Raw genomic sequence first — 19,974 nt, 5'->3', positions numbered from 1 at the left:
ACACTGTGGCACACTGTGATCGGGCCTCTAAACCGATTACTGCCTTGGAGTCGAATGGAGACATTGCCATAATATTGGAATTTCCCTAAGCTGGCCTGAGAAGAAGAAAGTTCGTTTTTGTGATGTAAATTGTATACGCCACGCCGGGCCGCGCCGCGCCACGCCGCTCTGTAAAAATTAAATTATTCTCATGTTAAAACTATAAGAAGATACAAGATTGAATAAAGCTGACAGCCCGAATCCGTTCCAATTTCCAATGCCCATTGAGTTTTAACGGCGCTGACAATTCAGATTTCGATATTTTGAGCGCAAGGCTTTTGTGTGAGAATCGACAATGCAGCAGCACAGTACACGGCACACCAGAGGCCATAAACCAGAAACAACAAAGCGCTATACGCGTGAATCAATAATCTACTTCATAGGAACAGATGTCAGCTTAACATTTCGGGGCCCCTTTTTGGGTGCTACTGGTTTTTGTTCCCCCCTCTATGATTTCCATTAGGAGCTTGCGTTGCCTCCGCGGCAGGTAAAATGGCTCTTCAATGGTCCGCAATAGAGTAATTCCTTTCGATGAAGTAAGCAATGGTGTACCCACATAGAATAATATTCTAGAAGCATAAAATCGAAAATCCATAATATCTGGCCTCTTGAACTCGTTAGGGAATATGCACCATATACATATATTCCTCTTGGTTCCGCTTGAAGTGAAAAATCTGCCATCATATTGATTTAATTTTCAGTCGGCATTCAGAGCACAAGGATATTTGCAATGCTTTCTGTTTTTTTGTTTAATTGACTCAATCGAAAAGCCAAAAGCGTTAATAACTTAAAAGGTTTATTAACCTCTGGCTCCCCAGAGAAGTTACCACCTTTTGCCACTAGTGCCATTCATAATTTTTCTGCTCACACCGCTCTTGTTCTGTTTATGTCTGCGAATGCGTTTCCGGCCAGAGACACAGGGAAACCCGCTTATAGAAAAGCGGACGACTATGCTTAAACAGCAAAAAAACCACACAGTTTTAAAATCAGAAATAACATCCAAGTCGTTGAAATGCCATTAGCGCAACATTATCATTGGCAGGACTTCAATAGACCGCAGATTATTTCAAGCGAAAGTGCCTCCTTGTGGGAGTACACAGGATATACAGCATAGTTTTATATTTACCCAAAATAAAAAAAAAAAAGTTCCGTCAGTTTTAATATGTTTTCCAATTTATTTACACATTCTTGTGTCTTATTCTTCAGTTATTTGTTATAGCTTATGTCTTGTGTATATTATAATACTATATTTTATATTTTGAGATACATTTAGCCGCTTTCGGGCATTTCTGTTGCACTCGAAGACCATCTAAGTATTTCATGATGGAAAAAAAAAATTCTTACAATACTATATTTTATGTTTTGAGATACATTTTTTCCACAAAAGGGCGCTCTATTAATTTCTGTTGCACTTAAAGCCCATCTAACTATTTAAAAAGTATTTGTTAAGGTAAAGGATGATTTCAGAAGTCTGCACATATCGAATAAGAACAGTTATTATGTTCAATCACAAAACAGGACGATCGGTATAGTCAGGTTTTCTCAACTTGTTTCCTAAGGTCTTAGGTCTAAGGTCAAACAAGAACCATACGAGAAGAGTGTCTTTAAAGTCGCTGCTTCCGGCTTCTTGTCACCGAAGAGTACTATCCAGATTTCCGGATGATCCGAATCATCCAGTTTTGAATCATCCCATACATTTCGAAATACTTGTGCTCTGATCTATTCAGCTTCAATGTGTGCTCTCGCCCAATATTATTAGACAAATAGTGGATATATTCGTGTAGGTATTTAGTGTGGATTTTTTGTCCCATAGAGGTGTTGTTGTGTTTGCTTGCATCAAGACGAATAATCGGGGGTTGTGTTTGTTTCTTTTTTTTTAATGTATCTCTTTATCATTTTTTATTGTTGGTATATACAGTTTTACTAATTTACACTATACGCTTAGGAAGCTATAATTACGCGAGCCTTACATTCTTACAACTTGTGCATAAAGTACAGCGATACTCGTACATACATACATGGATCTCTAGTTTATAAAAAAAAAAAAAAAATTACAGACACTGAAAATTATGGTACACATTAAGTAGAATAAATTATGTTTACAAGCGACAGGAACAATTTTCAAACTTAAGACGATAAAAACAATAACAGCTAAATCAATGATTGCTCGTGTACATTTGGCTTGGGTTAAGGCTCGGGCTGATCTGATTGAGGAGGGGAGAGGGGCTGTTTCTGACGACTGGACTGGACTGTACTGGACTGGCCTGATGATGTGATAGGTATTCTGTTCTATTGCAAACTGATCTCTTCAGTTGATATGTTTCTCGTCCTCCCCCAGGTCCTTTATAAGTTCCGCAATGAGCTAGCTACGAAAAAAACCCCAAGTTCAGACCTAACTCAAACTCAAATTCAAATCAATAATTGGATAACTGATAGATATGGGTATATCTAGGGTAAGAAGTGGACTTGCGGCACATGGTCTGTGGACCTGCAAGCTGCCAAAGAACTGCGATTCTAGTGGGTTTTTGTGTGTGTTTTTTTTTGGGAGGATCGGGTGGCAAGTCCGACCTGCCCCACCTTTTGGTTATGTTAGTAGTCGAGTAGTACATACAATACGTTATTTCATTGATGGTCGCCCCTGCTATATTTTCAATTTACATCCTATAAGCTCTGATTGCATAAGTTGTATGTAATTTAAGATTATTAAAAAAAAAAAAAAAAATATTACTTTCATATGATTTTTGGATTATCTTCTCCACAAAATTGCACAACGTCAGGGGTGTAGCGGTTGGGATTGGTGTTCTCGTGCCAAAAGGAACCGCCATGTTCAGCTGGTTTTGCTTGCTTGCTTGCTATTTGGTATAAGCGGCTTTAATCAAAATACCGAATAATCACATGTAAATTATTGTCCGAAAGTGTATACCTTTCTTTGCCCGGGCTACGATCGTAAAATTCAGTAGAAGATTGACTGCTTCGTTCGCTGTTCTCGCTGTTCTCGCTCTCCAGGCCTCGACTATGGCCGCAGAAGCGTCAACTTCGGTGTTTGCTGCTGCAGGTGTTGCTCTCGAAAAGCAATTAGGGAGCGGAAGGCAGAGATTGGAGAAGCGACTGCGGCAGCGGCAGCGGCAGCAGCAGCGGCTCCTCCGTGGTTCACAATCGCCGACGGATCTGGGGACGCACATGCCGATTGGGGTCATGGCTTTGCGCACAACGATGTCACATTCACCCCCGGCGATATTTTGCCGGACTGCGAGGACGATGACGAAGCGGTTGAATTACTGGAAATTGGTCCCATCATGTTTTGAGCCGCTGACTGGCCGCTCGATGTTGGAATATGGACAACATCACAGCCCATCGATGAGGACGAGCTGGAGGCCGACGGCGATGCCACAGGCGGTGGTGCCAGCTGCTGGGGTCCACCAGCGACTCCCGTTGTCGTCAGGCTGAGTGGTGCAAAGTGCGGCCCATTGGCCGCCCCCGAGACGGCTGCCTTCCACAGCAGCGGATTCATGCCCAGGCCATTGTGTGCGGCCAGGCTGGCGTTGAAGGAACGCTGGTGCTCCAGAAATTCTTGCGTCGGGGCACTCAAATGCGCTGCCGCCGGCCCGTAGAAGCCTCTGTACAGGTCGGGTCGCACGTACGGCGAATAGTTGGGTATGCGGGCAGCCAACGGCGACAGGATCTTGCCAGGAGACGGCTGCTGACTAGGGTGGCCGTAAAAGCCGGGATGCGACGGTGGCAGCTCCGGGCCCAAACTGTCCTTGGGCACCGAGCTGGACTCCTTGCTGGAGTCCTTCGAGGCCATGTCGGCCAGCGACCATATGCGCGGCTTGGCCGTACCCCCGACGGCTGTCTGCAGGGAGTTCTGCTGCGCCTGCTGATGCTGTTGCAACAGTTGCTGCTGATGGTGATGGTAGGCGGCTATGTCCGGCGGAGAGCCCGCCGGTGGGCGGAAGTGATGATGCAGAGCAGCGGGATGGAACAGGGGATGTGCGCCCGGAGGCATGCTGCCTGGCCGATCATAGAGATCGGGTGACCCGTTGGGAGAGCCCGGGCGCGACTCAGACCACTCGCTGTTGTTGCTCTCGCCTGGTCGGTCGGCCATCATATCACCCAGTCGACCGGAACGGTCCTTGTCGTCCGTAGAACCCACACCAGAATCTTTTGCATCTGTAATTGAATGAAGCAAAAATAAGGAAAGAATTGTTAGCATCGAGTATTTGAGTCTTTGGCGGCGCTCCGCTTAAAATCGATATCGATATCGATAGCTTACCTAATAAGTCATTCTCTTCCGTATTCTTGTCATCGTCATCATCGATATTGGCATCATCGTCATCGACGCGGTTCCTTGGCTCCCATGTCATTTTGTTCTCTTTTTTCAGTCTTCTTCTCGCATTGGCGAACCACGTGGAGACCTGCGTCAGCGTCATCTTTGTGATAATGGCCAGCATAATCTTTTCGCCCTTGGTGGGATAGGGATTCTTCTTGTGCTCGTTCAGCCAGGCCTTGAGGGTGGACGTTGTCTCGCGGGTCGCATTCTTTCGTCTAGCCCCATTCAAATCCATGCCATAACTGAAAACAGGAGAGCAAGCCAAAGCAGGGTTAAAGAGTTATTCGGACACATTAATGCGATAAGGAAGGCAGGAAGGAAGGGACAGTGGAGACAGTGGGGACTGGGAACCATTCCCCGAATAGCAAGCAGGTGATTAAAGGCAAACGGAATGCAGAACATGCCGGGCGAACCGACCAGCCTGGCCTTTACGGCTGGCCCAGCTGTTGCCTTGTCGTTTGGAGTTCCTTCCATACGCCAGACCAGACCAGACCAGACCAGACCGTACGACCGTACGACCGTATGTTTTGTTGTACCCCCACAATTGTTGCAATTTGTTAAACTGGTGGCATTGTCGTAGGCCTGCCTGCTGGCTGGCCGGCCGTCCGTCCGGTCAGAGAGCTTCATTGGTGGTGGGCGGGCGGTCTCTGTTCTGCGTGAAATTTGTTCATCATAAACGCATTTGCATGGCCGGCAACATTTATGTATGTGCAGTTTGCGGTCTGACACATTGTCCCCTGCTGTCCCCTGCTGTCCCCAGTCCTCCCTCGGTCCCCACAGTCCGCACAGGCCCTGTCCCTGGCTGCGGCATGCAGCGCGAATTGGATGGATACAGTCGATGGATACAACAACTGTCCTTTATCGCTTTTTGTGGGCAGTTAACATGAACGTTTTTAGTATAAACGCACGAATATATGTACATATATACGCGATGTGCAGATGTGAATGCTGTGTGTGAATGTTCGAGTATATATGAACATCCATGAACATATATGTATGAATGTACGAGTAGTATTGTCCACATACTTTTCTGGGTATTCATGTGAGAATGGATGCAAAGCAGTGAAGTGGAGTGAAGTGAGCTGTGCTGAGGTGAGGTGAGGTGAGGAGAAGAGTGGGAGAGAGCCCGAAACGTACATATATGTACATGTGTAGCTGTCTCATTTGTAGTGTTCCCGACTGGGGTTGCCTGGGTCTGGGCCTGGGCCTGGGACTCGGATGACGATGACAACGAATGTCAACCGATGCCATAGTATATGCTCTGGCTGGTTGTTGCATTAATTAATTTAAGTTCTGAGTGCGAAGAGTCGCCGAGTGCGAAACACCTGCGCAGACAGCTACTCTGCCTTTGATCACTCGACAGCTGAATATATTTTTTTAATTCTCCTATCAGCATGCCCCAGCTCATTATACCCCGGTATACGAGAGTACTGCAGCAGGGGTATATTGTGATTGTGTAAATATATGCGACAGTCGAATATACATAGGAAATACACACGAGTATATTCTGGCTTCGGATCAATAGCCTTCAGCGTTTTCCGCCCCCGCAAATGGATAGAAAGATATCCATCAAAATGCATTGCTATTGGATAAAGAAAAGAAACTGTTTGCTGCTCAAATTGTTTCCCAATTAGCGGGTATCGTTTAGTCGAAATTTCACACTCCTCACAGTCTCAGAGATCCCGAGGCCGGCCAAGCAGTGTAACACCATGATTGGTGTCGCCGCCACACTCCTAGTCGGAAAAGGTAGGGCCGCATTTTGCGCAAGTATACCTTTTGAATTTTGAATCAAAATTCGCCAGTACAACAGTATCCGACACGTCACGGCGAAATAACTCAAAATTGATTTATCGTGAATATATTGCTGATAGACCCATAACGACAACACCAACAACACCATCGACATACGGCATACGGCATACACCATACGGAGGACGGAGGACGGACGGGACGATGAATGAGTCAACTTTCAAAATTTGTTATGAGTGTCAATTACAGTAGAAACAATGAGTGAAGCATTGTACCTGTCCGAACGTGAGGCTGACGTGACGGGATGTTGTCGATTGTTTAACCGACAATTGTGTTTGGAAATTTATGTCAGTAGCTGTAGCAGTAGCAGTAGCTGTAGCAGTAGCTGTAGCTGTAGCAGTACCAATGGCAGTAGCTGTAGCAGTAGCCGTGGGCTTGTGGTTTCGGGCTCTGTGCGGCGGAAGCAACAGTCGACCGACGCGTCGTCGCAGTCCGACGTGCATACGATCAATTACAAGCGAATAAATTGTTTGGTAGGCCCGAGTGAAGATGGAAAATCGAATGGGCATGCGTGCTAATATGCATGGCTTTTACTATTTCGACGCACTTTCCGATGGGCTCGGAGGAGAATACAAAAAAGTACATAACCCGATTCGGCTGTCATTTGAATGCACCTGCACGCACCGCCTACGGAACACGGATCGATCGGAGGGGCATCGACAATGGGTTCGCTTGCAACTCACGATCCGACGCAGATGGGGCGATCAACGCCTTTGCCGGACCACCATCCGAGTTCGCGCCGATCCCAGTTTTTTTTCTCTTTTTCTTTTTTGTATGGCAGGGTATGGGGAAATATAGTATCCCCAGTATACAGCATGTAATATAAATATTGGTTTATCTTACCTATTAAAGGGATAGCCGGCAAACGCAGCATCATACGGATGATACATCGACGGATATGGCCACGGGGATGCGCCGGCAACAAGGTTCTCCTTCAGATCGATTCCAGCCTGAAAGATGACAGAAAAATATATGTTCTTATTATTTATTTGGACAAATTCAAAGTCGAATTTCAGATTGTGATTGAACTAAAGACCAATTTGGCTGGACCTTGAACTAAAATTATAAAAAATCATGTTAAACAAATAATTAAACATCTTCAAGTCTATTTTTTGTCCACATTTATTTTTGGATGAATGAGATGTGACATTCTTATCAAGAGACAAGCGCACAATGGCTGTCGTTGAGACAAAACGAAGCAAAGTTGTTTATTTATAAATCACAAACATTTCCAGAAATTTAAAAAGCATAAGTTGTTGCTAAACTATCTATTAAATACATATAAAAGTTGCTGATTGATCGTGGACTCCCTTTGAGCATATAGCGTGCATTTCAGTCCAATCCAATATAATATGTATTCAACCCACTGTGACGAGTGTTTTTATTGATAAGCGTACAATCAGAACATGTGCCCCAGACGTGGCGTTGTCTCAGCAGCAAACTGTTGTCCCCCGAACACCCGCATCAGCATCAGCATCAGCATCGGCATCGGCATCAGTGTCTGCATTTTCTGTTTTAATCCGCAATGTCCATACTATAAAGTATGCCCTTGGAAATCTCTAGTTACATGCCCCATAAAAGCCCACAGTGGAAAGTTGCCTGCTTTGAAAAACATTCAAAAACACAAAAACAATACTGTATAGTTCCTACAGTGTGCACACTGTACTCTGTATTTAGTATATAGATTAAGCTACTACACGTTTAGTACTAATACTGTCTTGACTTAATTCGATGCGACAGATGTCAGCTGTTCGCCGTATTCCAACAGATAATGAAGGAAGATGGCGCAGAACATTGTCAGGGCAGACAGCTGCCTGCATCTACGTGCATACATACACACATATGTATGTACATATGTGTGCATACAATATTATAATGCTCGTCCCAACTGAAACTAGACCAGTACTTGCCCGTACGAGTGCAAGCCAGAGTATGTGCTGTGCCCAAAAACATACGAGTACTGCAAATGAAATGCAGAGTCAAAATTCAGTCAATGTCGCGTCCGTCTGGTCAGCGGGAGTACGAGAACAAGATGCGAAATCAATAAGAATGAGCGATAGACATCTACATGGCACCGCAGGACGACGGGCAGGATGCTGATGCTTGACCTGAGACTGAGACTGAGCCGGAGTGGTGCACAGTATGCAGGTCTCTCGTCGAATGCATATACAATACAAAAATCTATTGTCTGCGAGGCAGGGACGACACCACACCACACCATACCATACCACACCATACCACACCGTTCCCGTTGCCCTGCCATTACCCGTCGGTGTCGTCTCGACGAACGTCTGGCAAGATTACTGCCAAAGCGGAAATATTTTTATGTCGCCAACACGAAAATGTTGCTGTTCCAACCGCTATCATCGACCATCGACCATCGACGGTTCTGACTGCGACTCTGACTGTGGCTGCGGCTTTTACTCCGGCGGCTCCGGAGTCTGGACAGGGATAGGGATAGGGATAGGGACAGGGGTTTGTCCAGGGCCTGGTTCGCGCAGCATGGGGTTGAGTACAAGTACAGCGACGATAGACTGATAAACAGGCACCACAAAGATCGGCAGGCAAGGCAAGGCCCTTTGACAGGTCCAGGCCTACTGCAGGCCCAAAACTCCAGTTCAAAATCCAGACGGAGGAGACCAGAACGGGACTCGCCAAGAGTCTCTTCGGTCTTGGTCTCGGTCTCGGTCTCGGGGTCTCTCGGATCGGAGAAGAGTCATTTAGCTGAGCATCTACATCGTACATCGTACATCGTTCTGGCGAGGGTACACTATATTAAATTACAGAGCCCGGATGGGCTCGCTCGCTCTGCTTCAGTGTTGGGTTCCTATTTCTCAATGGAGCCCAGCCAGCCCCAAAGGCCGAAAGCGAACCGGTTTCTTACAACCTTTACAATAATCATACCCGAACTATCATACGACTGCAGCGGCAGTCTGCCTGCCTGCAGCAGGAAGGAGTCCGCTGAATTTGGCCAAAAGTGAGGCTGAAACCAGAGTTCCAGAGTGCCAGAGTGCCAGAGTTGTCTGGTGGGCTCTTGAGTTTTTGAATCTGTGTCGTGCGTGTTTTGCGGAGCGGAGTGCGTGTATAGGCCATGTCCATGCGGGTAAAGCGTACATAATAAATTGTAGCTGGCTGGCTACTACACAGCAATAGAACGCGCCGTGCGCTGCTCCTCCTGCATCGCTACTGTTGCCAGAATACACAGCCGTGCAACACGGGCCGTTGCAACTGCAACTGCACGCTCTTGTTCGACTCGCGAATGCGCTTGCGGTGGTTAATATTAACAAGATTCGACATGTTCGCATCTGCGTTTATTATTACCAATACACTGTCATGCAATGCAGCAGCCGCAGCAGCAGCAACAGCAGCCTGCCTCCACCTCACAGATGCCACTTGTTTTCGAGTCTTCAATATTGCATTACCACACTGCAGACTTCAGACTACAGACTACAGGCTACAGACTAAAGACTTCAGACTGAGATTGTACTATGTACAAGTTTTGTAGCGAAGATCGCACAGAATCGATACGGACAGTCCCCGTACGCGTACAAGTACGAATATACATATATGTATGTAAGAATGTAAGTAGTACTTATCCATTATCTAAGATAATCAAAGCTCAGATTAACCCACTTTTGACCGGACTCAAGTCCGATTTGTGGCTGCGTATCTTCACGGATTGGGAAAGACTCTGCTGCCGGGCAAATTAAATAATTCAAATTAAAATGGGACTCTTTATCTTCATTACGATGAAAATTCTGAGACTGTGTACCCTTCACGCCAAACGTCAATGGACATTTCTTGGGGCCTAACCGACAACAGACAACAGACAACCGACAACCGCCAACCGACGACAATTGGCCGACCGACTCGGTGCTGGTGCCGGTGCTGGTGCTGGATGCGGCGGCTCCGCTACCGCTGCTGCCGCTCCTACCGGCTCCTGTGGTCTGTCGCCCTGATGCGCCACAATTTGAACGATGCGCGTAATGACGGGTCGAGTTAATTAATTGCTGCTTCGATTTAAAAATAAACGCACGTTTATCCGGCGCATTCCCGCCTGTACTCATCGGAACGGGGCTGCTGGCGACGGCCTCGACCGAAAGAATGAATGGAATCGGAATCGGAGTCGAAATCAGAATTGGAATCAGAATCAGAATCGAAATTGAAATTGAAATTGACGACTACGAGGAGTTTCGACTTCCGACTGAGAGAGCACTAGCCCTAGTCCAGGGTGGTGCTCCATTCCGCTCTAAAACCAGAAAGAACTAGCAGCTCAGCGCAGCTCAGTGACATTTTCTTGGCTCGTTTATAAAGTTTATAAAGTTGTACAACTGTTATGGTTGTTGCTGTTGCTGTTGCCGTTGCCGCTGTATGTATTTGGGCGCCTGGTCCTGTTCCTGGGCCTGGTCTTGCGGCTCGTATGCGTTGCCATGACTGCTAATTTGTTTGTTGTAGGCAACCATTCAGGCTTTCAGGCTTTCAGAGCCTGAAGCCTTGGGGTTGCCTCTTGCCTTCCCTTCCTTGGGACCGCTTGGGCCTTTCTTCTTCCCGCCCCCCATTTGTGGGTGTGTTCTGTGCTCTGTGTACTCTGTGGGCTTTGTGTGTGCGTGCGTGTGAGGGAGGACCATATAAAAGTGCAAAATTTACTGTTAACGAACATTCTCAACTTTGCCAAAAAGCCAAACAACAACGGCAGCAACACAAAAACTTTCCACAACACTTACTGCAACAACAATGAGATGGGTGAGAGCCGTAAATGTATTTAGTACTTCCCAGGCCGAGAGCCAAAGGCACACGACCACGACCGCCCCTCGTCCTCGTCCTCGTCCTCGTCGTCGTCGTCGTCCTCGTCGTCGTCCTGGCCGTCACCTAACCATTAGAGCCAGCAAGCAACCCCCAAAACAACACGACACCACTTCGACATTTTGAAAGTTGACAAATCAGTGCATGTACTCGTACTCGTACTCGTACTCCGGCGGAGACCCCAACCCCACAGCTCCAAGGAGAACGATATGACGACGAGAGTGGGGCTCAAAGTCGGAGATGGTGATGGTGATGGTGATGGCGAGAGGCTGGTTCTGGATCTGGATCTGGATTGCTGGGGTTGTTTTCCGTATAATGCAAGTGGGTTGGCCTCTGAGGCTGCCAGAGAGTGGTCCGATTTGTAGTTGCTTTCTGTTACATTTTGTAGAGAACTTGCCAAAAGGCAAAAGCAAAAGTTTTTGTAGCTCCCACAGGACATGAATGTACCACATTTGGCCCGACAGCAGCCTCTTTGTTGCTGCTTGCCGCTTGCCGCTTGCCACTTGCCGCTTCAGAGCAGAACAGAACAGAGACCGGAGACCAGAGCCCAGAGACCGAGTGGTACTATGTTGCCGAGTGTGAAATTTCATGCTTGCATTGTTGTCGTTGATGATGTAGCGGCACTTAAGCTATGGAAAAGTCAATATACCATGTACCATCCGAGCATCAAGTGCTTAGCACCCATCCCATCGCATCCTGAGAGTAGTGTGTGTGTTCATTATTTAGATAGCATCCTTACTGGGTGGAAATGGAGCGACGGGTGTCTATGTCTATGTAAGGAATGCGTAGATGTAAACTTCAACTCAATAAAGTTCCAAGGAACTCTATTAAAAGAAGACTGCAATCTGCAGATCGATTCTTTCCCCACTTAAGTGTCCAAATGAATATTCATTTGCCAAGGATGTGCAGGCTCTACCCCCGCCCATCATTAGACTTCTAAAGAAACTAATTATACGAAGTGCAGCTGAACCTGGCGTGCAGCAATATGCTGCTCTAAGGAAGACATTCAGTTCACTTCAGTTCGGTTCAGGTCGATGTCGGTGTCAACCTTAGGGATAAATAATTTGACGGATAGACGAGACGGCTGGCTGGATGGATGGCAGGCAGGCAGGCGGGCGGGTCGCGGGGGCAAGTCGCAAAGTCGCAGGCGGACAGCCTGTCACTTGCGTGTTGACAAATTTATTAATAAGGTACGATACGAGGCGGTAGCAGCAGTCGACGCCCCCAACACCGAGGAAACACCGGGCGCGGCCTCTGGGTCGGCCTATTTGTTAGCGGGCGGCGCTCTTCAAATGTATCTTGCCATTTGAAATGACAGCGATGCCGCTCTACGCGGTTGCACCATCATCCACCATCCACCTTCGACCGTACACCATCTTCCATTTAGAGTAAGAGTCAAAGAGTCCCAGTCCCCAGACCCCAGACCCAGAGCCAGAGCCAGGGCCATTCAGCATTTGGCCCGTGTGCATGTGCGGAGGACCGAGAAATATATATATTCCCGCGCTGCGGCAAACTGACAGGCGCTTGACAGCTCGTGTCAAAGTAATGAATCCACCGCATTGAGCAGACACTTTTACAACTCCGCCGGAATCATATGGTCCCGTACCCCGAAGTACCCCATAGTATCCCCTAGTACCCATAGATGCAAAGAGAAATCGCTCCAGTTTAGTGCAGCCTAAGCGCCGGCGGCAAAGCGGCATAGCGGCACAGCGACACCACGACACCAAAGTGACTAATTACGACCTCCGGATGATTTATATTACCGAAGACGCGACCCGAACTGTTTGTCTCTTAAATGGTCCTATCAATATGCTCGTTCCCGTATGAGAACCGTGTGTAAATCCTCGATCCATTGAAGAAGTGCGTGTGGGGAGAGGGCGGGGGAGGAGTACTCGGTACTCGGTAGCATGCCACGGCCACAGCACACATTACATTTCCATCAAAGTGCTGTGTCAGCGGACTTGGCACAAGCCTGGGGGACAGGTATGGGTAGTGCTTAATCATTTATCGATGGCTTTTCGAATGCGACTTTCATGATTCGAACAACACACATTTGAACAACAACACAATACCATATCTCGATCCGTACAATACAGAATGCCGCAAACAATGCCGAAAACACAACTAAATTTATACAAAATCGCGGCTACTGGAAGCCGACCGGTTTTATAATACATATAGGTTTTTTTTTTGTTTTTTCTTTTTTGTCGTAGCCAAAAACGAGTTCAAATGCGAATGAATATTGAATATTTTATTGGGGGATTGTGGATAGCCGAAACGGTCCGAGCAACACCAATCCGATCATAATGATTTACTATGTTTTTTAAACATTTACCAATAGAACATCTTCGATCTAATTTTGTTTAAATATGCAGCAATCGAGCGGGCAAAAGTAGGCACTGGGACTATTCGCGAGCTCAATTTACTGCCCAGTAGTGTCAAATACGATATATGCATATGTATATATATATATGTATGTATATATGTACACATACGCAACGGACGATACCATTCATTAAACCGCCAGTTTCAATTTCACAAACGTCTGCGTTTTTTCGAGCTCTGCTTCTGTTTTCTTGGTTGTCAGCTTTCGAGACTCTTTTTCTTTCCTTTTTTGTTATTTTGTTATTTTGACTTGTAAGCAAATAAATTTATGTGTTCACATTTAAATGCCACATTTTATTGGATCATATTTGATTTGAGTGCAAAGAGGCCTCCTCTCGTAGACCTCCGCCGTCGTTCCGCCAGAAGGACATGATGTGATATGATATGATATGATAGATTTATTAAGCAAATTTCTCCAATTTCATCTCCAATTTTGGGCTAACAAATGACCAGTACCTGAGTACCTGAAATATTGTGCGCCGCATGTGGTCCCCCCAAGTATTGTAACCAAATAGAATTGTTGGCAAACACAAAGGCAAATTACATGATGCTATTAGAAGTATAGTTAAAGGGCGAACAAAGGGCCGACGGCGGGCAAAGCGCCGGGGACATGTGGTGCGCAGGCAGGACGTGTCCCATTGTCGAGAGAATGTCTACTTTAGGCTCAGCAGCAGCGGCAGGGGCAGCAGCAGAAGTCTCCCAGGTCGACTGCAACAATATTTTGCAAACTCTGAGGTCCCGTCCCACACACAATGTGGCTTGAAATATCACCCAAAGCGCACACCAGGCCAAATGAGAGGTCAGGCATATGCATAGGCATAGGCATAGGCATAGGCGGCCCTCCCTAGGCTCCAACGCTCCAAGGCCTGACAAATCGTTCGCTGGGATGCCCAAAGCGAATACCAAAAGCTAAGCCCAGACGGACAACACGGGTTCGGAAGCAGTGTACCCATAGACTGGTACACGATCAAATGACGGAGACGACAACGAACCGCCGACGCCGATGCAGACGCAGACGCGGACGCGAACGCGGACGCCGATGGTGGTCTGCCCCTCCGACGCTGGACAAATTCACAAATTTATTGCACCATTGTTCAGTCATATGACTTATGAACAGACCGGACCGTGTTGTGTGCTGTGCAGCACGAGTCCGAATCAGAGAGGTTTCTTGGGGCCCACTTACCGGATTAGCGTAGAACGGAGGTTGATCGCCGGCAATGCCCGAAAGGTATGCAGACATTCCCTCTGGGTAGACACCGAGTGGTACGCCGCCCGCCGCAGCCAGCCGCTGGTAGTTGAGCATATCGTACTGGCAGGAGCAGATCGTCTGGCCACTGACGGGATCCGTGTAGATGGTGCGCCCCGTGTCACAGCAGCGATTGGGATTTGCGGAGCCGGGCGGTGGAACTGGACCGGAAGAGTGCGGTCCCGGAGGCGGCTGTCCGAGCACGGGCAGTGCTGGCAGGCCAGCCGCTCCCCCGCATGGGGAGGTGGAGCGCGCTCCCTGTGGCACCGTAGACGTCACCATTCCACTGTGCCCGGGCCCGGACACGGGCGTACCCAATGGCTGGTTAGCGGGACAAGCTAGCGTCGGCACCGTCGACGGAGGGGTCTGCGACGGCGCGTTGGTTGGAGGTGTGTTGGGCGATGAAGTGGCAAGGTGAGTTGAAACGGCATTCTGTAATTAAATATTGAACAAAATATACGATTAATATTTTTAGAATTTTTCCATTTTTTAAAATTGATCACCGAAAACAATAAACATATGATCTATCCGAAGAGATCTGTGCTGCAGAATTCTATACACATTCATTTATTCCTGGGATCGTAGGGATTTTAATTTGTATAACAAAAATCATCTCTCTTTTATCTCTCTATTATCGCCCTTATTTCGCTCATGCGTATACAAGGTGTAATGTTATTAGAAGTAGCTAGTACTACAGCACTGACATTTGAGTCATACGAGATTGTTGGCACTATAGCATGGAGTGGTGCGAGTGAGCCGGGGGTCGGCGCACGAGCGATGCGATTGCGCAGGGGGATTGCTCCCAAGTAAAATAAAAATGTCTTGCTGATTTTTATAATCAATATAATATACAAAAAATTTATATATTATGGTGTTTCTGTTGAAACTGATGTCATTAAGCCATGATAGCTTCTAATTTTATTATTACCCATTAGATATATACATATATAAATAAATACAAAATGAATAAAACTTCTGATTTCATTTAGAAATACCATTTGAACGGAATGGTTTCTATCGGAAGGTGATATATAAGTATTTGTGATCTATCCTTCAATACCTTTCGTTTGGTGTATCATAAATGAATTAAGTTACTGAAATTATGTTAATTAGATTTCAATACCAAAACCAAAGGGCAAGATCGGCTTTTAAAAGGTTTTGTTTGGTTTATTTTTGAAAAAAAATCCTCAAATATTTTGTTATCCAATCCAATCCATTTTTGAGTTTATGGCGAACCATTAAAACCGATGGCAGCCGATGCTTCTTTCACTGGATACAAGTTCTGTAGTCTATAGGTCTACTGTACCGTGTTTCGCTACCAGCTGGCACTAAAACTTAATTAAAAACGTTGCCTCTTATCAATGCGATAAGCGCGTCTCTTCGTAGGTATACAGTCTATGGGGCCCAGGCCCTGTGCCCTGGGCCCTGGGCCCTTCAAAACCATCTCAACTGCTGCTGTCTCAGTCAATAAAATGGAACTCTCGCTGAACCCGAGACCCCTTCGACGGACAAGACGGGATCTTCAAAGTGGGGCCGCCATTACCAACAAATCATGTTTTCGATTGACAACATTGATTTAAATTACACAGCCGATTGCTGCCAACGACGACAGCGGCAACAACAACTGCCTGCTGCCCCGACATCGACATCCACATCCACATCCACAGGCAACAACATACAACATCGATGGCAACAGCAACAGCAACAGAAACATCAACAGCAACAGCAACGGCAACGTCCTAAGAGCAATTTGATTGTAAGTTGTCCAATGACTGGCCGGGGATCGGTCGGAGCTCTTGCACCGGACGGACTCTACGCTGCGGCGCTGCACTGTGTGCACACACTCTCGTATAAGCCTATCGCGCACTTTTGTCAACACTTTTAGTCGGCAAGAGAACACACTACACACTACACTACACTACACTACACTCGTACCAATACTCGTACCAATACGTACCACCAGCAACCAATACCCTCGTATGTACATGGAGACATGGGGACGCATCCGCGGACAAGTTTCAGGTTTGTTTATCGTTGACTGTCTCTTCGGTTTGCTTGTGTTAACTTTTTCCTGGGTTTGGGTTTGGGCTTGGGCTTGGGCTTGGGCTGGGGTTTGGGTGCTTCTTCTCTCTGGCTGCATTTCCCCATTTAACATTTTACAAATGATCCAAGGCGTAAGATACGATTTTTATCGCAGAACCGCCGGTCAAAGCGCTCCATGTATCGGCGGCCGAGACCAAACAATGATTGATACCCCGCCGCTCTGCCTAGATGAAACGCCCTGCAACACTCATGCCCGTACACGTACACGTACACGTACACGTACACGAGTATGTGTGAAGAGATGGGCCGGACCCTGCATCGGGGATAGGGATCGTGATCGGGATAGGGGGACCGTGGCCCCCCTTCGTCTCGGGCTTTCATCGAGTGACAACTCAAGTGGCCCTATACGATTAAAAATTAATTCCCGGTGTTTGTGTTGCCCAATGGAAAATGTATCTACGTCCAGGCGGCGGGTGTTATCAGCTGCCACTTTGAATCCGCCGCCGATGATTATCTCCCTCTCGTCTTACTGTGCGCTATGTGTGTATCAATAGGTTTCCAATAAGCGTAGTACTCCACTCATCGAACATTGAAATTGGAACCGAAAGCGATGGATAGAATAGATGATGGATAGAATAGCACAAGTGATAGGGTGGCACAGCCATATTACATTTTCAGGAATATTTACTCTACGAGTAATATAAATTAATGAGAAGAGCTAGAGTCTAATTCGAGAATTGCGGTTTCAGTGTTCAGTGCTCTGCCACAAGTTGCATTCCACATTTCTATACGTGTGTCGAGTGTCAAGAATGCGTGAATTGATTACATTTGGGCTTAAAGAGGGGCAATATAAGCCTGGCGCATATTATCCAGTGGATCGGATTACCAACAGGCCAGGAAGAGTACTCAGAAGTAGGCTCGAGATCTTATTGGGGAAATGGTTAGGTTCGAAATTGGTTGAGTGTTCGACAACATTCTGTACTGTACTACGACCTTGCTTGCTCTAACAACTACATTGTTTTTGTCTTGAGAGACATTTGGCATCAGTTGGCATCTAGAATAGTGTGTAGTTGAGTGCTAAGAACAAATGTAGCACACTTGTGGTCCTGACATTTTCAAATCCGCTGTGGACTTGGCAGACAATCGATTGTAAACATCTACATCGATTTATTTTTAAGTCGATTTCCTTTTGCCAAATCAAATTGCACGCGAAACAAGCGAGCAAGGAAGGCATTCGAAATAAGATGAAAGATACTATCTATATTTATATTCAAGTAAGCACTCTGTCTGACAGCTGATCGTTCTATGTTTCATCTGGGGGCCTATTCGCTCTTTAGGCTGCCGATAATCTAATATCTGATCAACAAGTGCTGTCTCCGGGTGCAATTTGTATCCAAATGTCAGTGTATGTATTTACTACAGTGCTACAGGAAGATAATACTTATCAAAATGTACATCCATGAGCTTCATTGTATCATCGAAAATTGTACCCTATGACGCTTGAATTCCTCTAAATCCATTCCTAGTGCTTGGCTTCATCGGGAACAAAGATCGATGTTTGGACTTATTCTCTTGGACAAAGATCATTATGTAACGATGAAATATGGCAACAAATTTCTTAAAAATAGTGTAGAAAAATGTGATATACGCACCATTACTAAACAGATACCGGTTTCATTACTGTGCACTGTCATTTAATATTTATTTTTTGCTCTTAACTTATACTTTAAAGTAGTCTTGAAGTCCCGATCAAGATCGAACTCAAATTCACGGGCAAGCTAACACACTGCCAAAAAAAATACGATATTTGTGCTAAAGTGTACGAAGTTTTTTTTCTTCCGATTCTTCCGATTATTCCGATTATAACATCATTTATAATTATTTCGCAATTGGATTTAAATGGGTATTCATTAGCACATTGCGCGGCGGCTTGCTCGTACGGAGTCTCAGTATTTTTGTGGATATTTTTGCATCTGGATTTCACTTGCCGACGGCTAAAGCGTAGTTTCAGAAGGTAACAGTTTCAACAACAGCGCCAGCAATCTAGTATCTGAGCGATGTTTGTGCTACGGGACACGGGCTTGGGCTCGGGTACTGGCACGGGCACGGGTACGGGTACGGGCACGGCTTAGTTGTAGAGATGCACAAATCCGCGACGGCTGCCACAAGCGGCGGTGGAAAACGAAGACGACGGAGCTGGAGCCGGAGCCGGAGCCGTAGCCGTAGCCGGAGATGGAGACCGAAGAGTCGAAGTTGTCGGAATACGAACCAATGCGGAGGAGCTGCAACAGCAGTCAGGCAGCACAACCTGAAGCGACGGCGCGCAGCAGACGAACCCAAGCGGCAGGCACGGCACAGTCACACAGGGCACAAGCACACGGGGCACAAGCACAGGCAGCACAGGCAGCACGGGCAGCACGAACGATACGAACAATCTGCGTAACAGTCGAAAGTAGACTAACATGAGTTTCTTGAGCAACTACAAAGTGTACGACAAATGGGAATTACACGACAACCGACAATCGAAAACAGCGAAAAACAGCAACAACAGCAACAAGAACTACATGCCGCACACCACCACCACAGCGGTGGCAGCAGCAGCAGCAGCGGCAGCAGCGGCAGAAGCAGCACAGGCACAAGCACACAGATACGCCACACAGCTGCAGTGTGCCATGGTGTTGGTGAGAGCGAGAGAGAGGGCGAGAGAGAGAGAGCGACAGTGTGATGGGCAAAACCTGTTTCTCCCCTTATTTTTACTCTTTCTGAAGAATGCCTGCACTGGTAGTGGTATCTGGTGGTGGCTCTCAGCCATAGAAGTGTCTATGTGTGTGTGTGTGGTGTGTGTTTTCCCTGTGTATCTATGTGCGTGTGTGTGCGAGTGTTTGTATCTGAGTTGAAAAAGTAGCTAACGATGTGGATGGACTACGACGAGTGTGCGAGTGAGTGCGAGTGCGAGTGGTAGTGGTGGTACGAGTACGACTACGACTACGAGTACGAGTACGAGTACGAACGATGACGACGAACAGCCAACACGGAGCGTAACAACGGCAATAATGATTATCATTATAAGTGGGCTGGCGCTGGGGCGGCTGTGTGTGGCACACGCGAGGGACGACACCGACACCGACACTGACACCGAGCCCGTCTGCGAGTGCGAGTGCGAGCGAGATGGTGTGGCACGAGAACCGGTTGCGTCATGGGAACAGGGGGGTGGGACGGGACGGTACTGGAGCAGCAGCTCACACAAAAAGTATCTGAACTGAACGAACTGCTGCTGTGACCATAAATAAAGTATCTGGCATTTGCGGTGGGCGAGAGC

The 19,974-nt window shown here is 46.9% G+C and overlaps 1 protein-coding gene across 1 annotated transcript; it reads right to left on the bottom strand.

Moving 5' to 3' along the window:
* Positions 1-1,908: 1,908 nt before the first annotated feature.
* Positions 1,909-19,207, bottom strand: mirr (iroquois-class homeodomain protein mirror). The gene is made up of 5 exons (XM_001353378.4): positions 18,308-19,207; positions 14,550-15,044; positions 7,022-7,128; positions 4,313-4,611; positions 1,909-4,209 (listed from the first exon to the last, which is right to left on the bottom strand). The coding sequence occupies exons 1-5, from the start codon at positions 18,347-18,349 to the stop codon at positions 3,233-3,235; spliced, it is 1,920 nt and encodes a 639-aa protein (XP_001353414.3). The 5' UTR covers positions 18,350-19,207; the 3' UTR covers positions 1,909-3,232.
* Between the last annotated feature and the right edge of the window lie 767 nt (positions 19,208-19,974).

The sequence above is a fragment of the Drosophila pseudoobscura genome, chromosome X (assembly GCF_009870125.1).
Source record: "Drosophila pseudoobscura strain MV-25-SWS-2005 chromosome X, UCI_Dpse_MV25, whole genome shotgun sequence".
Classification (NCBI taxonomy): domain Eukaryota; kingdom Metazoa; phylum Arthropoda; class Insecta; order Diptera; family Drosophilidae; genus Drosophila; species Drosophila pseudoobscura.
Note: the sequence above shows the minus strand (reverse complement) of the source record. Positions and strands in the feature narration are given on the sequence as shown.

Bases quoted from the DNA above. Each gene is read 5' to 3' on its own strand.
- mirr (XM_001353378.4), bottom strand. From the start codon at position 18,349: ATGACAGTGCACAGTAATGAAACCGGTATCTGTTTAGTAATG. The intron at 7,129-14,549 runs GTAAGTGGGCCC...GTCATCTTTCAG, and splicing joins CTCCGTTCTACGCTAATCCG to GCTGGAATCGATCTGAAGGA. The intron at 4,210-4,312 runs GTAAGCTATCGA...ATTCAATTACAG, and splicing joins GGAAGAGAATGACTTATTAG to ATGCAAAAGATTCTGGTGTG.